General features: G+C 34.4%; 1 protein-coding gene across 2 annotated transcripts in view; it reads left to right on the top strand.

Moving 5' to 3' along the window:
* The window catches only part of HIBADH (3-hydroxyisobutyrate dehydrogenase), a 259,990-nt gene that overhangs the window by 18,955 nt on the left and 218,665 nt on the right, over positions 1 to 22,370 (top strand). For both annotated transcript variants that reach the window (XM_068549205.1, XM_068549204.1), the window contains exons 3-4: positions 2,062 to 2,171; positions 4,647 to 4,768. In XM_068549205.1, the coding sequence (XP_068405306.1) occupies positions 2,062 to 2,171; positions 4,647 to 4,768 (232 nt within the window). The remainder of the gene's footprint in view (positions 1 to 2,061; positions 2,172 to 4,646; positions 4,769 to 22,370) is intronic.

Raw genomic sequence — 22,370 nt, 5'->3', positions numbered from 1 at the left:
CCCATGCACTTGGCAGTTGCATGAATTGGCACTGCCAATTCATGGGCACAAGAAGCTTGGAGGTGTGAAGTATTCCTAGATCTGTGAGCTAATTTGTTGGTGCCCCTGAGGGCATGTTTCAAGGAGTTATCTAGATGGAATTGAATTTCCTTCAGTGGAAGAGACTCTCAATTCCTAAGAGAAAGTCTGAAGTTGACTCTTAGACCTCAGGGCTGGCTTACTACAGTCCCTGAAAGATCGAGAGATGGAGCTGAGATAGAAGGAAAGGCAACTGAAAGGTATGCCACCATTTTGCATGCCTTTATTACTTCATTTAAATAGGATGAACAGATGGGGCTCTCTATGTAACCCATATTCTTGACACAGTCCAAGAGTAGAGAATTATGACTCCTATAGCTTTTCCTTTTCTTCTCATCTTACTGAGCTGTTTTTTTTCTTGAGGAAACTTGAATTGTTTGCCAGGAAATAGTTGCCTCTTTTCAAATCTCAGTATTTGTTTGAGTGTAGGAAAGGTTTTCACCTAACTTAAGTATTGCTTTGTAATTTGATGGAAAAAAAATTTTTTCCAGGATTATTTGTGGCTGATCCCCACTATATATCAAAATATACATGTTGTTGAATGTGCCACATTGTAGGCTCTAAAATGCTGTATTGCCTTTAGATGAGAGAGACTGTCTTTTTTTTTTTTTTTTTTTGGCTTTAGAGTCTGAGGTGTTTAATATTATCACTAAGTATACAAAGTGCCAGGATACTTGATTATCTGAAATTTTAGAATACAACTTAAGAAATTATGTTAAAACTGCCTTTATGTAGAATTTGATTTAGAAGCTGGTAGTCTCTTATGGAAGAATGAAATGTAATTGCTTCTAGCTCATAATATTTAGATTGCACACTGTGTTTGGTTTCTCATTCTTTCATCAGCTGTACATCAAAGACAGAAAGAAAATGTTTTGTATACTTCCACCACATGAAAACAGAGCCATTGCCATTCCTAAGATGCTTATGTGCCAGTTCACATTTCCTAGTAGAAAAGATGTCAGTTTTTAATACATATGTAAATATGCCTATGGAGAAATTTTTGATTATCCTCTTGATAGTTCTTTGTCTTTTCTTTAAAGAGAGAAAAGGCTTTGGAAAGGAGCTTTCGTGATAATTGGGGTGATAGATTCTTTTTGTTAAAGGAGAGTTTCAGTCAAGAAGTGATCTCCTGGTCTCTTCTGGCCTCTTTGGTTGCTGACCAGCTGGCCAGGTGTATATATTCGAGAGAGCAGGAGGTGGGGGAAATGTGAGTGAGGGTATGTACACCCATACTTGTAAACATATGTAGAGAGGATGGGCAGAGCAGCTTTCCCGTACAGTATGTTCATGGTCATCATTAAAGCAGAAGTCAGGGTTGCGGAGAGAGCGTACCTTGATGCCTGTTCGTATGTCGTTGTTGTATATATGGTTTCCACAGGAGTCCTGACAGCTCATGCTCTCAGGCTTCATGGTGGTACTCACATTCAGTGCAGTACATGCTTATGTCCTTGTCCTGACTTTTTATGAAACAGGCTTAATTTTTTTTTTTTCCTTGAAAATAGAGGCTGAAAGATAGAGGTAACGGGGGCTTGAGAATTTACTTGTGGATTTTGCTGCCCATGAAATAATTGGTGTATCCTGTAGTTCAGCTACCAAGTCTGATATACTAGAATGTTTTTCTTAAAGCATCTCCCAAAAAGTATGCTGTTTAAGAATCCAACTTAGAGGAATCCATGAGAAGTGTGTCTGTTCCCAGGACTGTTGGGTTTTGCCCTTTTCCCCCTCAACTCACTTCACACTTTTTAAAGTAAACAGTGGATGTGATTCCATAGAAACTGCATCTGTATGTGTGAAGGAATGGACTCTATTTTAGGCAGTAAGGGTTTTTTTTGCTCGTTTTTTGTTTTTGTCATTTGAAAACAAGGATTAGTTTTTATTCACTGTCACTATTATGGGCATGCATAAAAAGTGGATACTACTTGTACTGTAGAAGCTGCTTGCATTTAATTTAAATAATGTGCCTTTGCAATTTTTTTTTTAAAGGTAGTGTCTTCCCCAGCAGATGTAGCTGAAAAAGCTGACAGAATTATTACAATGTTGCCCACCAGCATCAATGCAATAGAAGCTTATTCTGGAGCAAATGGAATTCTAAAGTATGTATTTCTCAACTGTAGATATGTTCTTGTTATGATAGTTTATGAATTTCACATTTGTTAGACCTATTGTGAAATTACAATTATGTTTGTTAAACCTTTTGTACTGTTTTCTTATGTCTTAAAAGTGAATGGTGTGGTTTCTCTCATTGTAAAGGGTTTATTTTTTCGCTGAAGTCAAGTATGTGACTTCTGGGAATAAATTTTTTTTGCTTTCTGTTTCTTTCCTTTAATCTTGCATTAAACTTACATTGGTAACCTGTTTAAGAGATTTTTAAAGCTTGCATTTTAAACTACAAATGTTAACAAGCATAATTTTCTTACGGTTTATAGAAATTCAGGAAAAGATTTCTATGAAAAATAAAACGAAGCGTTGGAAAGAACACCATTATTTAAAATTTATTATAAAATAAAAAGTTATTGTATGTCCTTTGGGTTAGTACATCTATAGTAAGAACTTTGAGAAGGTGGAATTAAAGATTAGCAGTAGCTCTTTAAATAATATATAATTTAGGTCAGAGTTTCCTACCCAGTAACTAGCTTCCCTGGCTTTGAGAACCTTTTGGTTAATTGCTACCTATTGCCAAACCCTTGTGGTTACATTAGGATGACAGTGGTTGAATTTAGTTTTCTGGTCTTACTGATTCCTGTTCCTAACTTGTTTTGTTGTTGAAGTTCAGCAGAGAGCTAGAGCAAACTGGTAGGCTTTGTAGACACATGAAGGGCTAAAAGAAAGGGTTTAATTTCATGAAGCTGTAATACATGAAATTTGAGGTTTTGGGAAATTGAATTGCTTTGGAAAACTAGCAAACTTAGAAGCAACAGACACTTGAATGTTAGGCAGAAAACTGATAAGATAAATGTTTAGATTTCAGGGAAAGTTGAAAGACTCTCATTTTGGATGGAGCCCTCAGGCCCACAGTGTGTGTGTGGTCCTGAGGTGACCTAGCTGTCTCATTACCTAGTCTGTTCCAATTATGGCCCTGTTTTACCTCTGAAGGAAAAGTTACTAAAAACTTTGTGGAGACAAAATCCTACGTTTATTAATATCCTTTACTAGGAATACGGTGGCCAGCAACCAGGGCAGTTTTGTCTAGGGAGTGCTTTGAAAGATTTTGGCTTTACATTGAACTGTAATTTGCTTCTCATGGGTAGTTCTTTATTTTCTTCTGGGTCAGGATCATTTCCCCACACCCTGTGCATGTATAATTTTTGAGACCATTTCCCATTTGCTTAAAGCTTTAAGATCTTAAAAATATTAATATCACAGAAGACTGGTAAACTTAATTCTTATATTTTAGGGTATGTAAAGTGGAATTCCACATACTGAGGTGATCTATAACAGAGTGTGCCATTTCTTTTCTGTGGAACATACCCAGCTGTTGCATTTGGACCAGATCAATTCATATGTCTAAAATTGTTGTTTAAAGCATTTTGCGTGCTGTTTTTTTCTGAAGAAAAAAATTTCTTTTTTATAGTTTTTAGCAATGATTTTCTATTTCCCCTTCAATATTTTAATTTATTCAGTTCTAACTTTCCAGTCATGGTTATGATTAAATGTCCTCTGGGTTAGTTTATCTGTAGTGAGAATTTTGGGAAGTTTGAATTCAAGGTTAGCCATAGCCCTTTAAATAAATTGTAATTTAGGTCGGTTTCCAAGCCAGTGAAGATAGGCATAGATTATAGACTGTAAGGGAACTATATAGGTATATAGTCTGCACTTACAGTGCAAACAGAACTGTTTTACTTTAAGAATGCCATTTAAATATTGATGTAAAATATGATATGTGAAAACACTGCTTCCCCCTTTTACCAATGTTTGTATATAAATTTACCGTAAAGAACAAAAAGTCTCTGTGAGATTTATAGGTCCATGTCTGTATTTTCCTTTCTGCCTGTTTGATGTTTTATTTTGTATTTACAAAGTTGTAATTATTAAAGAATGTGCCATCCTAAAGCAAATGGCTAAATTTTAACTGCTTATGTTTATTCTACCTAGTGGAAATGAAATGGATATGTGAAATTTGCAATATGGCTTGTTAAAGACAAGTAAATTACTTTTTAAAGAGACCCAGCTACTTTACAAACAAAAATTTAAATCCTACTAAATAGCCCTTTTAAAGTTAATAGGTGTTTTAAATTGCTTACATCTTAGCCTACCTATATTATTATGGTTTGTGTGTATTTCACCTGAAACCAGAATTTATACCATATAGATTATTAGATTATTTTGATTTCTTTGAAATAGTTCGAGTTTACTTTGAACTATAATTGATCTGAAAATGCATTTGAGATTTTGAACCAGTTCTAATAATGTTTTTAATATTAAACCAAAGACCTCCTTGATATCTGGTGAATTTTAGCAGATTCTGATAATAGGTAGTTGCATGAAATGCTTATTCAGAGTTGTAAACTATATTTTTTAAATTATAAAACTATAGTTTTTTAAAACTATATTTCTGTTCATTTACTTAGAAAAGTGAAGAAAGGCTCACTATTAATAGATTCCAGTACTATTGATCCTATGGTTTCAAAAGAATTGGCGAAAGAAGTTGAGAAAATGGGAGCAGTTTTCATGGATGCCCCTGTTTCTGGTGGTAAGTGGTAGCTAAAATATATGCACATCTATTCTGTTTGTCATAAGTAACAGTTATGATTTTGTGGTACCCAAGATATATCCAGATATTTTTAGGGCTATTGCAGATTCTCAATTTCCTCATTAAAAATAAAAACAAAGCAAAACTGACTTATGTTATTTAGTACTCTCAAAATACAATGCTTTTTCTAAATTCAGATAATAGGATGTTACAACTTTGAAGAGCTATGAATTTTTGGTCCAAATTACTGTGGGTAGGGATAGATCGATTCCTAGAAAATTTTAACTTTTCAGAACAGATTCAAGAAATAATTAGCCTGAATAATCTTGTAACTATTAAAGAAACTGAAGAAGTGGCACAAAAGAAAAAATAATTTCATACAGGAAACATTAGGCCCAGGTGATTTTACAGGTGAGCGTTACCAGAATTTCAAGGAGCAGATGGTCTCAATTTTTTTTTTAAATTTATTTATTTTTGGCTGCGTGGGGTCTTCGTTGCTGCGCGTGGGCTTTCTCTAGTTGTGGCAAGCGGGGGCTACTCTTCGTTGCAGTGCGTGGGCTTCTCATTGCAGTAGCTTCTGTTGTTGCGGAGCACTGGCTCTAGGCGCGCAGGCTTCAGTAGTTGTGGCACGCAGGGTCAGTAGTTGTGGCTCACGGGCTCTAGAGCGCAGGCTCAGTAGATGTGGCGCATGGGCTTAGTTGCTCCGCAGCATGTGGGATCTCCCTGGACCAGGGCTCGAACCTGTGACCCCTGCATTGGCAGGCGGATTCTTAACCACTGTGCCACCAGGGAAGTCCCCATCTCAGTTTTATACAAACTTTTCCAGACAATACAAAAAGAGGAAATGCTTCCCCAACTCATTCTGTAAGATGTGTATAACTCTGATAATTAAACCAGACGGAAACATTATGAGAGAGAAAAACTGTAGGTCTACATCAGTCATGACTATAGAAGTAAAAACTTTATGAAGTATATTAGCAAACTAAATCCAACTGCGTATGAAAGAGATCAAACACTACAACCAAGTTTGGTTTATCTCATGTATGTACAGATGGCTTAATATTAGAAGGTCTGTAAATAAATAAAATTCGCCACATTGACATACTTAGAAATCATCATCATCTCAATCAGAGGACAAGGAGACCCACTAATAAAATTCTAAAAGCTTAATAGTATATAAAATACTAATAGCGGGTATCTGGGTATTTTGGAATGGCAGGATTATGGGTATTATGACTTTCCATAATTTCCAAATTTTCCAACATTACTGTGTAATCGAATATAATATACATGCACATACACACATATGTATTTGCATACATATACACATACATACATATGTAATTACAGCAATATAGCAGTAGACAATGGAGTAGCAATTTTATTCCTATTATGTTAAACTTGATTGTTGGCTTTGGGATTAAAAAATAATAAAATATAATAATTTAAATCAGTTTCTTGTTTTCATAAAGAACCTAATGGTCTTGTAAAGGTATCTTATATCCCAAACCACTTTTGAGTATAGGTGGAGGTATAAATAATTTTTAGCCCCTATAATTGTTATATTGACTTGGTTAAGTAGGATTTTGGGTGTAAAGATTTATAATGTGGTATCTTTGATCATAAAATACTAATAAGCAGTTTTAAGCTTGGTGTTGGTATTTTTTTTATAGAATGGATTTAATAAACTGAATAATTCTTTCTTCTTTGAGTGGTTCTGTGATTTAATTAAAGAATTGATACTTGGTACATAAGATCTTGCTGTTGGTTGATGTTCTTTTGCTTCAAGAGTATAGCCTGAAATTATCATTTGATAATGAAGAATACTAACTTGATTTTTAAGTGTTTTTTAACTTTTAAAAATAATATAGTCTTCTTTGGGATAAAACTTTGAAATTACTCCTTGTTCTTACCAAGCTGTTTTTAAACCACTTTTGTAGTTTTAGAATGCAAAAATGTTAATTTGTAATAGTGAATACACTTGAATCTGTGCTATAGTATAGACTGGAAGCTTTGAGTAGAGATGGTTTGTGATAATTTATTGGTTGACACGATCATTATGAGATGAGCCAGTATATAATAGAAGCTTATGTTTGTCTTCTCATAGTTATTATCTTTATATTTTTAATATGATGGATTAAAAATGTCTCCACTTCCTCAGTTAAAATAAAATAGAGGAAACTTTCTGTAAGTTAGAGTTGGCTGGTTTAAAAATCATTATATTTTAACTAAATAAAATTAAGGAAAAGGGACCTGGAAAAAGCATAGATACCCAAGTTAGATACCCAAGATGGGACCACAGTTTTATAGAGGTTCTATATTTGTCAGTCTTAAACATGGATTATTTGAGGTAATTTGAATAAAACCTGAAAAAATTTCCCCCATGTTTATCCCTTTTCCCTCACCCCTTGTTTGTTCCTTATCTTAGACTTAAAAAAATGCATTTTTGTGTATTTATATAGAGCTATTACCTACAAATACAGTAGTATTCTAAAAATTAAAATAGGAACATATTATACTCCTTATTCTGTGGTTAGCATTTTAAAGAGAAGCTTGTTTTTAACCTAGATGAATTTGAAGTTATATAGATTTTTGAGATAGTGATTCATTTCTTTAGTCCAGCCCCTTCCTCTGCTTTCTGCTAACTTTTATTCTGGACAATGCAATGAAAAGAATCTTTACTGTATCATTTTACCAGCCCATGGAGTAATATATTGAAGGTTTTCCTCAGGTTGCATTATTGCAGCTTTTTTATACATCATCCTTATTACAAATAATATAATTTTATTTAAGTTCCATGTGACTTTTTAAAAAAATCAAAAGCAACTGATGCTTAAACTGCTATAATTATCATCCAAAACCAATGTAACTTTTATACTTGTAGAGTTAACACTTTGTAGCATAGATATTACTTTATAAAGTACTTTGGCATGCCTCAACCGATTTGGTGCTTCCTTTTGAAGCTGTCAAACTGTACATGCTTTTATCAAAGCCCGCATTACATTATATTTATAGGCATTGATTCACTTCCTCCTGTAGAGTTTAAGCTTTTTGAGTACAGGGAGTAACACTTTTTTCTTTCAATTTTTGTTAAATATTGAATTTATATACAAAATATTTATAAAATTATAAAGGTACCAAGTATAAATATACATCAGGCCCATGTGTACTCTCCTCCCAGTTTAAGAAATAGAGCCTTACTGTTACCTTGTGTGTTTCTTCTACTCTTATTAATACTTAATTTGACTTTTATCTTATATTCACCTCTATGGATATTTAAAGAGAGAGAGTAACACCAGATCTGATTTATACAGCTGATTCTAGGGCTAGAGAAGGATTTTTAGTTCTAGAAATGGAAAATTTACCTTGAAGATCAACTAGAAACCTTATAGATGATTCCCGATTATATCCGAGGGGGAACCAATGGAATTTGGAATTAGATTTGATGGTTCTTTAGTAAATATTCTTTATGCAAGGAAGAAATGAAATTGGTTAGTTCCTATAATTCTCCTACCACCTTTAGTTTCATTTTCTGCTGTACTTCTGTTAATAAGTTAAAAGAAGTTTACTTGGATATTAAGGAGAGCCTGGAACTTTAAAAGTAACTCTAAAAATGAACGTCTTCATTTTTTCTTTAATGAAATGTCTTATACTTAAATTATTGTATTTATATAATTCTTACAAGATTATATACTGTTTTCTGATTATACGTTCTAATCCTATTATGCTGACAGCACCTTGATTGCTGATTTCATATAATAAACATTTATTGAGTACTTAAATACTAGGTATGTTCTAGGTACTAGAGTTAGAGCTTTAAAGATAGTCAACATCTTTTGCCTCATGGAGCTTATGATTTGGTAGGAATAGAGAGAATAAACAAGTAAACAAGAATAATTTCAATGATACGTACTATGAAGGAAAAAACACAGAGTAAACAGTTAAGGAGACAGAGACTAAGGGGAGGGCCCTTTTACATAGAGTGGACAGGATGCCTTCTCTGGGGAAGTGACATTTAAGCAGAGATCTGAATGTGCAGGTCAAGGGAAAGAGTGTTCTCAGTAGAAGGAGGTGCTCTGTGAGGGCTCTGAGGCATGAACAAGCTTGGTATGTTTGTGGAACATTTATCTTCGTATCCCTAGGATTTAGCAGGTAGTTTCACTCAGAGTTAGTTAAACTGAATGATCTTTACACTGACTCCCCATATGTCTAATACCGTGCCGTTGTTTAACCGTTTGTGGTTATCAAACTAAAGCTAATAACCAGGCTCTCTAGTAGCCCATGACACTGGCCTCATAAGTATGATGCCCTAATCTGTTTATCTGTCTTGTGTAAATCACATCTTTATGAAAGTTGTAATCCTTTAATGTGAAATGTTGTTTAGTCACACCAATTTGGACACATGCATTTTTTTTAGTATGGAATGGGTCTGCTACCACAGTATTAGTTCCAATTTGATTAGCTCTCTTGTATAATGAATGCTAGACATAAAGCAAATTAAAAACTATTGTTTGCGACTAATGACTAAGTACTGTTCAGTCTGCTCCAAGGGCATAATTACAGCACTTAACTGTGCTTGAATAATTGAAGAATAAGCTCACTGATTGCCTAGTATGTCTGTAGGTTTGCATAGAAACCTTGAGCTGAAGAGACTCTGAAGTGGCCCTTGTAGTTAGCCCAAGGCTTCCTGTGCTGGCAAGCCTCATAGATTTGCTAAAATATTGCTCTGGTTAGGGATTAATGTCAAAATTAAATAATTGAAGTTGTGTTTATGTGTTTGTATAACAGTTCCCTACCAGGAAACCAGATTTAATACTCTACTTACTTGGCTGGGTTAAGTTTTAGTAATTTGTTTGAGATAGTCTTAGAATATGGAATAGTAAGCACAAAACCTATTAAGGAGTTTCTCTTAGAGAGCTAGACTTGCTTGCTAAATTCTTCAATGAAAGTCTCATATAGACTCCATTATTGTTTTTAAAATCAAGTGTGCAAGTCTTGGCCTTTACTGCTGGATACCTGAACTGGAACTGGATACCTACTGTTTTTCCACTTGACCTGTACCTAATTTATGGTAAAGGGAGCACAAAAACAACAATGATTTATATTTTGGCACCTAACACCATTATGGTTAAAGATCTGTTGGCATTTCCATGAAAACATTTTCTTAGAGAGGTTTATAACTTGGCAATTTTACTTAGCTTTGGGCTGAAACATTGCTAGTTCTGTCCAAAAGCAGATTCTTTTATCAAATTTCATATAACTGAATTTGCCATAGTTTAGAATGTGTGGAGGGGAAAGGGCTATCACCATAGGTCTTTGATGCTCTCACAAGCTGTTTGATTACACAGTAGTATTGTGTGCAGTATTTATTCTTAGAGTTTAGTCTTACCTCAGTAACATTTTATTTTTTTAAATGTTTTGAAATAAGTTGATTTAACATGATTAAGATAATTCATTTTCATGGGTTCTTCCCTTTAAAGAATTGTACTACTATGATGCTTTTTAGTTCTTTTAAAATGATCAATTCTATTATTTATTATAAAATTTAAAAGTACTTTGTGGCATTGACTTCTGTCTCAGAGACTTGGATTATTCTATCTTGAAAAATATTAAAGTGAGCTTCTGCTTGGTCTGATTTGTGGTATTTAAAGCGTTAGTAGCTCAAGTAATTAAAATTTTCTTTAACTTAATTTAATGGACAAATCCATTTCCTCAGAAATGACATAAGATTCATCAGTACCAGTACACCTAGAAATGGGTTAATTATAATATCCACTTACATTTAACCATAATTTTACTTATCACCCTGATCCATTAAGTATCCTTTCTGTCTCTGGAGAATACATTTCGCCTGGGATTTTCTCCAGTTTGCACAAAGTGGTTCAGAAAAGTTTGGTAAATAAATTCCAAGGATTTCTTTGAAATTAGTCCCAAAGAAGAGGTGCTCATAAAAACCTCTTTTTACATTCTTTGGCGTGCCTGAGACTCCCTTACAACAGTTGTCAGGGACAAGAGTCCCTGTGTAAGGTGTTAATGAGTTCTTAGCATGTTTAGAGAAGACTGCTGACTCACTGCCCAAGATACCATGGTTGAGGCAGCTTTAATAATTTGTCTCCTCAGAAAATAGTAGAAGAGTGGGTTAGAGAAGGCAAAGTGATCACTTCACTCAGTGTTTGTATTATTGCTATCAATTATTGTTAGTAATAATTATTATTGCTAACAAGAACCTAGTTTATTTCTAAGAATTTACTCTCTTGCAGTTTGCGATTCCCTCATCTCCAAATCTGCAGGCCAGATTTTAACTGCATTGCAATTTCCAGTCAAGTAACCATTACCAGAGTTGCTCTTGCCAGGCTCTGTCCTGTGGTGGAGGGTTCTCCTCACGTGGGTCTGTTGGAAAGTGCGTGGATAAGGCAGGGGTCCTGCCTCAAGTAATCCTAGGGTATTTTTAATGTCCTTTAATTGCCATTCAGGATGTAAGTCAGACCAGACACAACTGGGTCTGGTCACATAGTTCAGGACTGCCTAGCAGTATTTATATAAAGGTGAAGTAGATTTAGTAAATAAACCTCCTAAAGCTATTAATTGTGTATAATTTATTTTTCATTAACATCTATTGATTCCTAAGCAGTGTGAAATTAGTTCCAGTATCCCTTGTCTTTATTGTGTTTTGTTTGTGATCCCTGGATAGCTATTGGGAGTGAAGTGGGAGGATGCAGTGGAATTAAGAATTTGACAAGGGCCTTGTCATCACAATCAAACCATTATCAGACTTACTTGCAGTGTTTTAGATGTCTGATTTTCTTAAAGAAAGTTTGATAATGTTAGCAGTTGAAAAGTATGTTGAGGTTAGGTCCTTCTCTGTGTGTATTTGCCATACAATTCTATTTTACTTGGGGTGTTTTAGTTGTGAAAAGCTTAAATATACGTGCACATTTCATAGCAGCTATCCTCCCCACATGGCCAATGAAGGTATGATAACCGACTCACCATCTCCCTTCTGCCTTAAGTAATTTAACTTGACCTGAAGGTAGAGGGTTTTTGTTATTGTTTTGTATTTAGCTCAGGTTACCTCCAGCGATGGAGAAATGTGGACTCTTTTAGAAGAGTATTAAGAATTTTAAGATTTGTATCTGACATCTTTTTTTATTGAGTTATTGACTATTAGTTGTGGTCATCAGAATGTTTATCCACTGCAGTCTCTAATATAGCATTGTTCTTAAGGAGTTTTTATAAAGTGAAATATACTATGAGGCCAGGCATACAAGTGATTTTATCATTAATTATATTTCATTTCCACTAAGTCTTATGTGTGAGGGTAATACTTGTTCTCAAGTAGCCAACATTGTTAATGTACTATGTACATATATTAAAGAGTAGAAAAATAGTCTTGGCAGACACTGAAATAGTTAATTTGCTTTTCCAGCCAAGATAGGTTTATAAAACTTTCTGAAAATTAAGAAGAGGGAAAGAATTTTTCTTTGCATTAATGCCACATTAACCCTTTACCTTAGGCTATAAAAATTTTCTTGCAGCATTTTTTCTTTAGATAAGCAGCTAGCGGAAGGATAGTTGATTTATTGTAATTGTCAAATATCTGCAAACACTCAGATAGCTGAAAGAATTATTTTGACATGAAATCCTGAGTAGAGATGAGATTTTTCTCTAAAAGTAAATGATAATTTTGAGAAAGGAATAGGAGCAACAGTATAGTTCTGACTTTGAGATCTATAATCTTTAGTAGCAAACTTTTAAAAACAGCATTTAGAAATATTTGATGGTATCTCACGGGCTTTAATTGGGCTGTACTTTTATATTCTTATTAGTACTCGTATAAAATCAACAGCTTTTCATGATCGAGCATTTACATCTTAAATCTTACACACTGCTCTGTTAGGAAATACACCCAACAACACCGGGTATTTTGAAGTTAATAGGAATAGTCTATATTTTATGCAGAAAAGTTGCTTTATATAATACTCAAGGGCTAGTGGACAAGGGTGAGAGTGGCGGTAGAGGGAGGCAGGGTGGGCGCCTGTCGGGGAGTGAGAGAGCCATTACACTGTCCTCCATTTTAGCTGGTAGTTTGGATTAAAACTGCAGAATTAAATTTTTTGGAATTTTTACTACCCCAAGTGGGACTATAAACTATATGGAACAAAATTTATTTAGCCTGTTAAAAAGTCAACCTAAAACTCTAGTTAATTAGTTTACATTATGACATCACTTCTAGTTGAGACTCAAACTTCTTCTGAGTAAGAGGAGCTCTATCAGGTGAGCTGACTGCTACCCATATGGGGCTTTAAGATAATGATGAGTTTAAATTTCCTCTTAGAGCTAAGTGAGAATAAAACTGGAGGCAGTAAATACTCTGGGCCAAAGCCATTAAATGAAAAAGCTGGGAATTCTCCAGCTCTTGACTTAAATTGTTTGTTTATCAGCTGGCGCCTAGTCTGGAGTCAAGAGCTGGAGATTTCTATCTGTGACAGAACTTTGAAACTCTTGCAGGACACTTTCATTTCAACTTAAGGTAACTTGAGTTTATAGCTTTGGCTTTAAAGGTTACTAATGATTTACTCATTTCCTTACCATTTAACCAGAGTGGACTTTTTCCCAGGAAGGGATCTGTGTTTATTTAGGGCCTTTGTCTGCGGAGGGATTAAAAGGCAGCCCACCAGCATTGTGAACTTGATGGTAATAAAAGGTCACCAAAACACACCATAAAAACGTTCTTACCATGGAATTAATTATACAGTGTAATTTTACAAAGCAGTTCGGTTACTCCGTCCCTATATCCCCAATTCTTAAGCATTTCATCTTTTAAAAATTAAAGCTTTCGTACAATTTAGGTCTTTGAAAAAAATGTTTTGCTTCCTTTATGATATTTAAACACTAAGGAAATTGTCGCATGCAGTTAATTGCTTAAAATTTTTAAAGTTTTAAAATAAAAATTAGCTGTTATTGTTAAACTACGGGATGAATAACTTGTTGAGGAGGAAGGCAGAGTAGTCAAAAGGGGTGGTTCGTGTTTCATAGAACAGCTCAGTTTCTACAAACCGAAGCCTTGTTAAAAATTTTTTTTTCTGTGCCACCAGGTGGCATTGCATCCAAACCTGCTTGTGATAAAGGGAGGACTTTAAAATACATTCTTTTTTGTTCAGGAGAGGTCATAATACTTTTTCTAGATTTTTGCTTTTGAAGTTAGCTTAAAAATACATCTAATATCAAGGTTGATTAAATGTCTCTCTCCAAAGAGCTGGAAAAGATTTCTGAACTCTGCAAGTGTTTGCTTTTAGGTGGTTAACACTGAAATGAAAGTAAATTAAAATGTTGAAACATTTGCAGAGGATTGCCTTTTTTTTTTTTTTTTTAAATAAAATGAACATTTAACAGTTGGTTATTTTTTTGGTTTTGTTTTACTTGTCTAAACACTCGAGAGAGGATCCTGCCTATAAAACCCTCACAGATGTTGCAGAAACTCCCCAGTGCAGCAAATCACTGTCCTACTCCCCTCGACACCCGCCCCAGTCCTTATAAAAAAAAGTGTCAGCAGGTTTCACTGTATGGGAATTTTTAAAAAGAGGGAAAGAGCTCGGAAAGGTGCAAGTTGGTCCTTTTCACAAGCCTAACTATGAGATTCATTAGGCAGTTCATGTTCATGTCTTAAAAGCTGTTTTTGGGAAAGTAAATTCTTGCAGTTTCCTGTACTGGTTTTGAGGAAGTCTTTATAGTCTTTTGAATCAGCTCATTTTAAGAAAGTGATAATGTAAAAGCAGAAAAAAAAGGCTCATTATAAATTTTAATAAAAAAGATTTTTTTCATTAAAATACATATTAATGTTCTATTTTATGAACTCATATATAAGTTAATAAACTCTGTACAGAAAAAATTGTTTAATACAAGTATTCAGGTGCTGCAGTATTTGTCAGAATAAATAAGGTTCAGTGTACATTCTATTGATTTTTATCCTTTTAAAAAATGTGTTCACTGTACAGAGAGATGTTTAATGCTTAGCTTTGATTAGCTTTGATTATTTATCAAAAAGCTTTATGAAATGTTGCTCATTTTATACTCTCACCTCTTCCTCTGAGGCTTCTTTGTGTGTACAACCTGATTAAGAAATGTATATGTTTTCAAAGTAACTGTTTGACCTCCCACCTTGTTGTTCCCGCTTTTGTACACACAGACGCAGGACCCTCCCCTTCCCTATATTTTTAATAACTCGATTGTAATGTGTGTTGTACTAAAACTAAATACATTCGAACCTTTGGTATTACAAAGAAAACTTCATTTTAAAAATTAGGAAAATTTCACATTTGAGAGTAGTCTAGACAAAGGTGCTCGTGACATTTGACACTGAATATTTTACTTTTAAACTTGATACAACAGTCTGCTTCTTAGCTTTGTTGTATGCTGATATTTCTACTTATTTAACATCAAAAAGCTGTAGTGGTTTTTCTTTAAAGATTGTGCCTGTGTTCTGGAATTGCCTCCTGCTGTCCATGAATTGCTTCTTGGCTTTTTTTGTTAGAATTTCTCACCAGGGTTTTTGTGAGCTATGTAGCCAACATTAAGGGGAAAAAAAAAGAATTTGATAGAGTAGGCTGGATTAGTAAAAATTATACTTACCATTTATAATTATAATTGAGTCAGCTTTTATGTAGTAAGAATAAGCACATGCAAATCTCATGTAATAATATACATATATATTTATAATTGCCTACAGTGACTATTTTTCTACTTATTTCTAAAATATTAAATGACTTTTTTTGCTGAAATTCTAGAAATCTGCTATTTTATTAAAAATAATAGAAAAAAAATCCTTGCTAGTTACGGTGTGTGTAATTTAGTAATGAAGCGTTAAGATTTTGGCTTCTCTCATTTCAGTTGGAAATAGTATTGGTGTAAGTGAGTGTTGCCATGGGAACCTCCACATAGATATAAAAGGCAAGACTGTCTAAGTAGAGGAGGAGGGGCAATGTACTCAAATACCACTGGCCTAAATGATCTATTTTCTGTATGTGCTGGGGGTTTAGGGGGAGCTAGGATGAGAAGGGAAGAGAAAGTAGTGCAGAAAGTAAATATTAAGAGTTAAAGCCATGTACTCATACTTTTGGAGTCTCATAGGTGGAAGTATTTTAAAATTTAAATGGATAAAATGTGATTCTTAATTATTTGTATCATTTGCATATGTTGGGGAGTCTTTGCATACCTTATTTTTAAACTGTGTTGATGGAACGTGTTTAACTTACTTGATTTTAGATAAAATATTTAATTCAGTGAAATTTTTTGGTTGGAAAGTTAGGATTTCAGTCTCTGAGATGGCTTTAATTATAAATTTTATTAAAGAGTTTAACATAATTTTTTTCCAGATATCTGAAAAAAAATTTTTTTAAAACCATAACTTTGCTGACAAGGAGACAGTTAATGTGGCTTTCAAAGAAAAGCTGGCTTTTAGACTTCATAGTATTTCTAATATTAGATTTTTAAAATTAAAGAAGTTTGTACTTTTCTATAAATATTGGTCAAGGAAACAATGACTTACTGTATTTGCATGTATAATATTGTATGGTTTTCTAAAATAAAGAATGAAAATAGCAAAAGCAAGCATCAGATCCTTTTATATCCTTTAGGAGCACATGTGTAGCTGCTGAAAAAGAGGCTGCTGATATTTATGTTATAAAAACCAATGAAATTGTGCCAAACATGGGTTAGTGTGGAAAATGCAACATCATTATCGCATTTTTATACACTACGGATTCTGGATGTCAGATACATGTGTAAAGAAAAGAAAAGACATTAACCTGACAAAAACTGTTTAAGCTTACCTTTTTAGTCTATCCAGAGAGAACGTAAAGCTGCCAAGGTAGTAAAACATCCGGAAGTTTTTAAATTAAAAAGAGTAATTTAAATTTAAAAAAAAGAAGGGGGGAACGGGAGGAGGAAGAGGGGGAAAAGACCGCACACTGCTCCCCAGGCCTGGCTGAATCTGATGTAAATTAACCAGCAGTGGAAGTGTATTGTTTCCAACTCCTCACAAACAATGCTGGCATCTCCTGGGGCGGGTGGGTGTTGAGAAATGAACTGGAATGCAAAGAGTTTAGTCATCAGTGGATTCTGTGGCTTAAAAAACAACGGGATTGAGAGTAAAGAAGGAGGAAGTATGTTTCATATAAAATTAATCAACTGAAACCTTCAAGTGGTGTGAAATAATTCATAACTGTGAGAGAATGCTTAGTCGTCAGTAATCTTCAGTGTCCTTTTTTTTTAAAAGAGACTGCATGAGGCCCTTACAGTATAAAATGTTCAGCAACCAAGATATACCATGCTCACTTTTAGGTGTACTTTTGACATAGAATGTCAGCTTAGTTGTAGACTTGATTTCTTAACAAAAAGACAAAGAAAAATTTTATTTCTTGAAAAAATAGACAAGAGGGATAAAAAGTCAAGTTTATAAATAAATGAGAATGAAAGTAAGGGCAGCAACATCTGTGTTGTTTTTCTGTTTCAGTTTTTGTCTGCTGCTTCCCCTCCCCCCCTTCCTTAGAAAAAACCTGACAATCTTAATGGAGTGGAAGGCATAAAAGTGCCCATAGCCTTATCCATGAGTGGATTCAAAATATCTTTAATCACCTTAAAATTCATAGTACAGAAATTTTTAGAAGAAGGCAACTAATATTTATTAAGTACCTTTGGTGTGTCAGGCTGTCATGCTAGGTGATTTGTGTATTTTAAACCATTTAATCCTTATAGCAACTTCATGAAATGCAGATTGTCCTCATTTTTTTAGTGTGGAAGTTGAGGCTCATTTAGGAAGGGACGATATGACAACATGGAATTATTATAAGAATTAGCCTGATACGTAGCAAAAAAGAAAACATTTTAGGTAGAGGATTTTAAGATATTATGAAAGGAGCAGTACCTTCAAGTTTGGAATTTCTTTGGTTGCTAGAATAACAAAGGCTTTGAATTTTTTTTTCTTTTTTTTTGTAATTTAAAAACAAAATCAACAGAAATACTTTTTCATGCTCCATTGCTATCACCATTCAGTGACCCCCCCCCCACCACCTCCCCAAATATAGGAGGAATCATTAACCAACTGAAAAGTCAACTTAGGTTATTTATTTATTTATTTATTTATGGCTGTGTTGGGTCTTCATTTCTGTGCGAGGGCTTTCTCTAGTTGTGGCAAGTGGGGGCCACTCTTCATCGCAGTGCGCGGGCCTCTCATTATCGCGGCCTCTCTTGTTGCGGAGCACAGGCTCCAGACGCGCAGGCTCAGCAGTTGTGGCTCACGGGCCTAGTTGCTCCGCGGCATGTGGGATCCTCCCAGACCAGGGCTTGAACCCGTGTCCCCTGCATTGGCAGACACTCTCAACCACTGCGCCACCAGGGAAACCCCAACTTAGGTAATTTAAACCAATTTTGATTTTGGTCTTGTTATGCTTTGAATCTAGTCAACACAAGAATAAAAGGGACAAGAAAATGCAGAACCAGAAGTGAAAACCAGAAGTTATAAACCCTCTAAAATAACTTCCTTGGAAGATTAAAAGGAGCCAGAGGGTATCTTTTTAGCTATGTAGTTGAAGTATGAGTACACAGGAGAGTTTCACATATGTTTACTCTTTTAACTTGTGTTTAAAATTTTTTATTTTCAAAAATAAATTATTTAAATGCACTTCTACAACTTTTTAAATACCAAAAATTGGCCTTTACAAAAATAATGAGTTTCAGTGTTCATGTATACTTTTTTTAGTATGTTTATATTATTCAACATTAAGACTTACGACTAACAGTGTATCAAAGTTTATTGCTCAATAATAATAAAGTACAGTATTTAGTCTGATTTGACATTATGACTATCATTATGTGTTTTACTGAAAGAATTATAACGTATCGGGAGTTAATGGTTTTTATCTTGTCATATTTTTAACCCCTCTCAATATGCACAATTCTTCAGTCATATTATTAAAAGAAATCTGTCCCAACAGCTTTTATAGAAGGCCTTTAGGATTAGTGTCGGGTGTGTGTTTGTCTGTGTCTTTTGATAGTTTTATTCTAAAGTTAACTCTATACCTAATTCAGATTAGTTTAAAAAAAAAATGAACAAACCCGTACTCCTCATAGCTTAAGTATAAAACATAGGTTTCATTGAAAACCGTAAGAAAATACGATGTTTATGACATTTTGCTTTGCCAGTTTTTCTCTGAATTTTGTAAAGATCAAGTGTGCTGAAGTGCGAAATGCTAGTATATATTTGGAAAACAAACTGAACCTCGCCTAACCTCTTACTTTGCATATGCTAAGAGTGAGAATTTCAAGTGTGATATGTCTGGTTTCATCCGCATAGATTTCTAGCTTCAAGCATGATTGGCAGTAGTTTGGAAAGAAGAGTGATGAGTAGGCCCTTCTTCCCCTTATATTGGTGTGTTAAACAGGGAAAAAACAAACCACCATTCTTGTTACTGTAGCTCAGAACACTAAAGAAGAGCCTTGTACCAGCTCCCAGGTTATTTTGGAAGCCATATGGGAAGCTTCTCTCATTTCAGTTTGTTCTTATTCTAAGGATTACCCAGTTGTCTCCAGAAATGCATACTAGATGGATTGCTGTGAAAAGCAAGGATAGAAAAGGCAGAGTAGAGAATACTGGCAAGAAATCTCTGGAAAAAATTTTTTCTTAAGGATATTTTGACCTTGATCTTTACTGGGCTGAAGTTCCAGGGAATAATGATTATTGCTGGTCAGAAAATTGTCCAACTGGATAGTGATGAAAACTGGAAGTTAGTCAAATGTAACTTTTGTGTGGTTTTGCTCTCTTTTCCTGTTGTTGGTTGTATTGGAAGGGACCTTTAGTGGATCATCTGATCATGGTAAGGTCAAGATTAGCTTTGCCTGACTTCAGTGATGTTATGTTTTCTAACCAAAGCGGCCTATGATAATGAGATTCTTCATGGAAAAAAAATGAGGAATTCTTGTTTTTTATCTATGCATCAGTTTTAAGTGGTGATGTGTTTTTTGAAGATGGAGGTTGTGACTTTAAAAGAGTGAACTGTGATATTTCAGGAAGTATGCTAATGTGAACATATGACAGTGTTTTCATGAAAGGGAGGTGATATGGGAAAACTCTAGTAATGAGGTAAAGAATAATATGGAACCTAAAAGAACAATACCTATTCTGTTTTGTTGTTGAAGGGAGAGAACTAGGGAATTTGTATATATTATCAATTATATGTAGATGTAAAGTTAACAATAGGAGAAAAACAGCTTTGTAATGGTAACTTTGATGTCTGCCCCTTATTAATAAGTATATTTGCAGTACAGTTGAACACCAGAATAAACTTCAAATAAATTCCAAAATAAGGAGTTGTTGACTTTTAATTTGTAGTATGTGTCATGTGGATATGAGAGTCACAACTGGGGAATGAGTTTCGGGAAAAGGTACTGTGAAAATGAGCTGTTTGTGGTTTCACGCCCTAACCATTTACTGTTTCCCACTTACTTTCCATTGAGAATCGTAGATGTGCATCTGTGTGGATGTGCATCTTCATCTGGTTCTTCTCCCCTATCTGGCCAAAAAAATACAATTAAGACATTATTTCCTAATGTCCAAGAAATAAGAGGTTATTTTTCTCTGTTATGTCCTCCACATCTTTTAGTAACTTAAACTCTGAATATTTTCCCCTTGGCAACAAAAATGAAGGTGATATACCTTCCTTTTACTTATATCTGAATTTTAAATGTTCTTGAATTTTTTTTGTATGATGCTACCACAATGTACACAATTACAAAGAAAGGAACAAGCATCTATGTATGTTTTTGTTTTTGTTTTTGTTTTTTTTATGTATGAGTTTTTCATGCAAACCTTTTTTGAGGAAAAGCTTTTCTAAAACCTTCCCTAAAAAAAACCCCAAAAAACACCTGATCTTTTGAGTCATTGCTATTTAATTTTATTTGCATTATTATCCTTTCTGTGCTTAATTTTAATCATAATTTAAAAAACTAATTAAAAGTGTAAATGTAAAGGATTCAAGATAAAGTTTAGGATGAAAAATTTATCTAATTGCATCTGTTTTTTTCTGTGTTTTCTACTGAAATTTCTTAAACTTCCTTCCTTTTAACTGTGCTTTAAATTAAACCCAAGGAAGGTATTTCATTAACTATTTTCCTCTGGACCCCAAACATTGACTTATTGGTGTATATATACTCATATCTGAACACACATCTTTGATACAGTGTTTGGATTCTGAAGGGCTCCTTAATGATTCCTTCTCAGTAATGATCTAAAATGGATGGGATCAATCTCATATTCTCTTAAGGTGTTCTGCATCTAACCTTTGTTTGACAGGGGTGATTATGTTGTATGTCCAGTTTGAGTTGTACCCACTTTGTCTTGGCTATGCTTCTAAGTGGGCATAGTTTCTGCTTTTCTTGTCAATGTTCACTCTACGTAATTATTGAAATGAAATGGTGATAAAGCTTGTGTGGGAAAGAAGTCCTTGTTTCCTGTCTTTGTTGGTGCTTGCGGGTTCCTAATCTCCTAAGAGCCTTGGGATGTAGATTTGTACATCACAACTAGGGGTGGGTAGTTTTTATGGTGAGGAAGAGGGAAAAAGATAGTATTGAAGCAATTCCTGTCTAGGTCTGCAAAGTGCAGATTGCATTTCTCTTTCAGTGGTGTTAGGTTTATGGCCCTTTTTTTGGAAAGTGCTATTAAGTGTTGGGAGACCTTTATCTTTCTCTGTTTTGTTGTAGCAGATGGAGTTGTCCTCTGGTGGTTTTGCTAGGTATGATAAATGTTGTACTAAAACCGCTTGGTGGAAGTTTGATCTGGAAAGATTACTGTTTCTTTCAGTTTCCTGAAGAAAATGGAATCAGAGTATTCAAACTCTTGAGCAAACAAGCCCATCAGCAGATCAACAGTAATAATGTGTACTTCTCATTGATGCTTGTGACTTTTCCCCCTCCTTTAAAAAAGAAGGTTTAGGAATAAAAGCTAGACATGATGATCAGTTTTGTCTGAAGTAAAATAAGTGGTAAAAATAGTCAAACCTTTTTTCTCAGAGCCTACAGGGAGAGATGGCTGTAATGAAGGATTGTCCCTGTTTTATAAAAGAAGAATGAATGCAAAGCAGTTATGCAGTTCTCTTGTGTTCACAGAAAGTTTATTCATGGGACACAGTGTTGAAGTCTTTATAGCATAGCTATCCTTAGTTTTATGGCTAAAAAGACTTCCTGGTGCGTGTTTCTAATATTCTAAGAGGCGTTTATTTCCCTCTTTGGCCACAACTTTTTTAGTTTAATTCTGGTTAATTAGACTAGTAGTATTTTTAGAAATTGTGTAGTTCTAGCTTTTATGCAAATCTGTGGTTTATCTACACTGGAATTGAAAGATATTGTCTACCACCTAGCTACTGTATTGAAGTAAATTTTGATTGATTGAATCCTCCTTACAAATAAACTTGTAACTAAAAACACATAGGAGATTCTAACCAAATTACCTGGCATTTGAAGACAGTTTCACTGCCAAGGGCACGAGTTAGATCCCTGGTCAGGAACTAAGATCCCTCAAGCTGTGTGGCCTGGCCAAAAAAAAAAAAAAAAA

This window comes from Eschrichtius robustus, chromosome 8 (assembly GCF_028021215.1).
Source record: "Eschrichtius robustus isolate mEscRob2 chromosome 8, mEscRob2.pri, whole genome shotgun sequence".
NCBI classification, from domain to species: domain Eukaryota; kingdom Metazoa; phylum Chordata; class Mammalia; order Artiodactyla; family Eschrichtiidae; genus Eschrichtius; species Eschrichtius robustus.
This window is presented reverse-complemented; position numbering and strand designations above follow the sequence as displayed.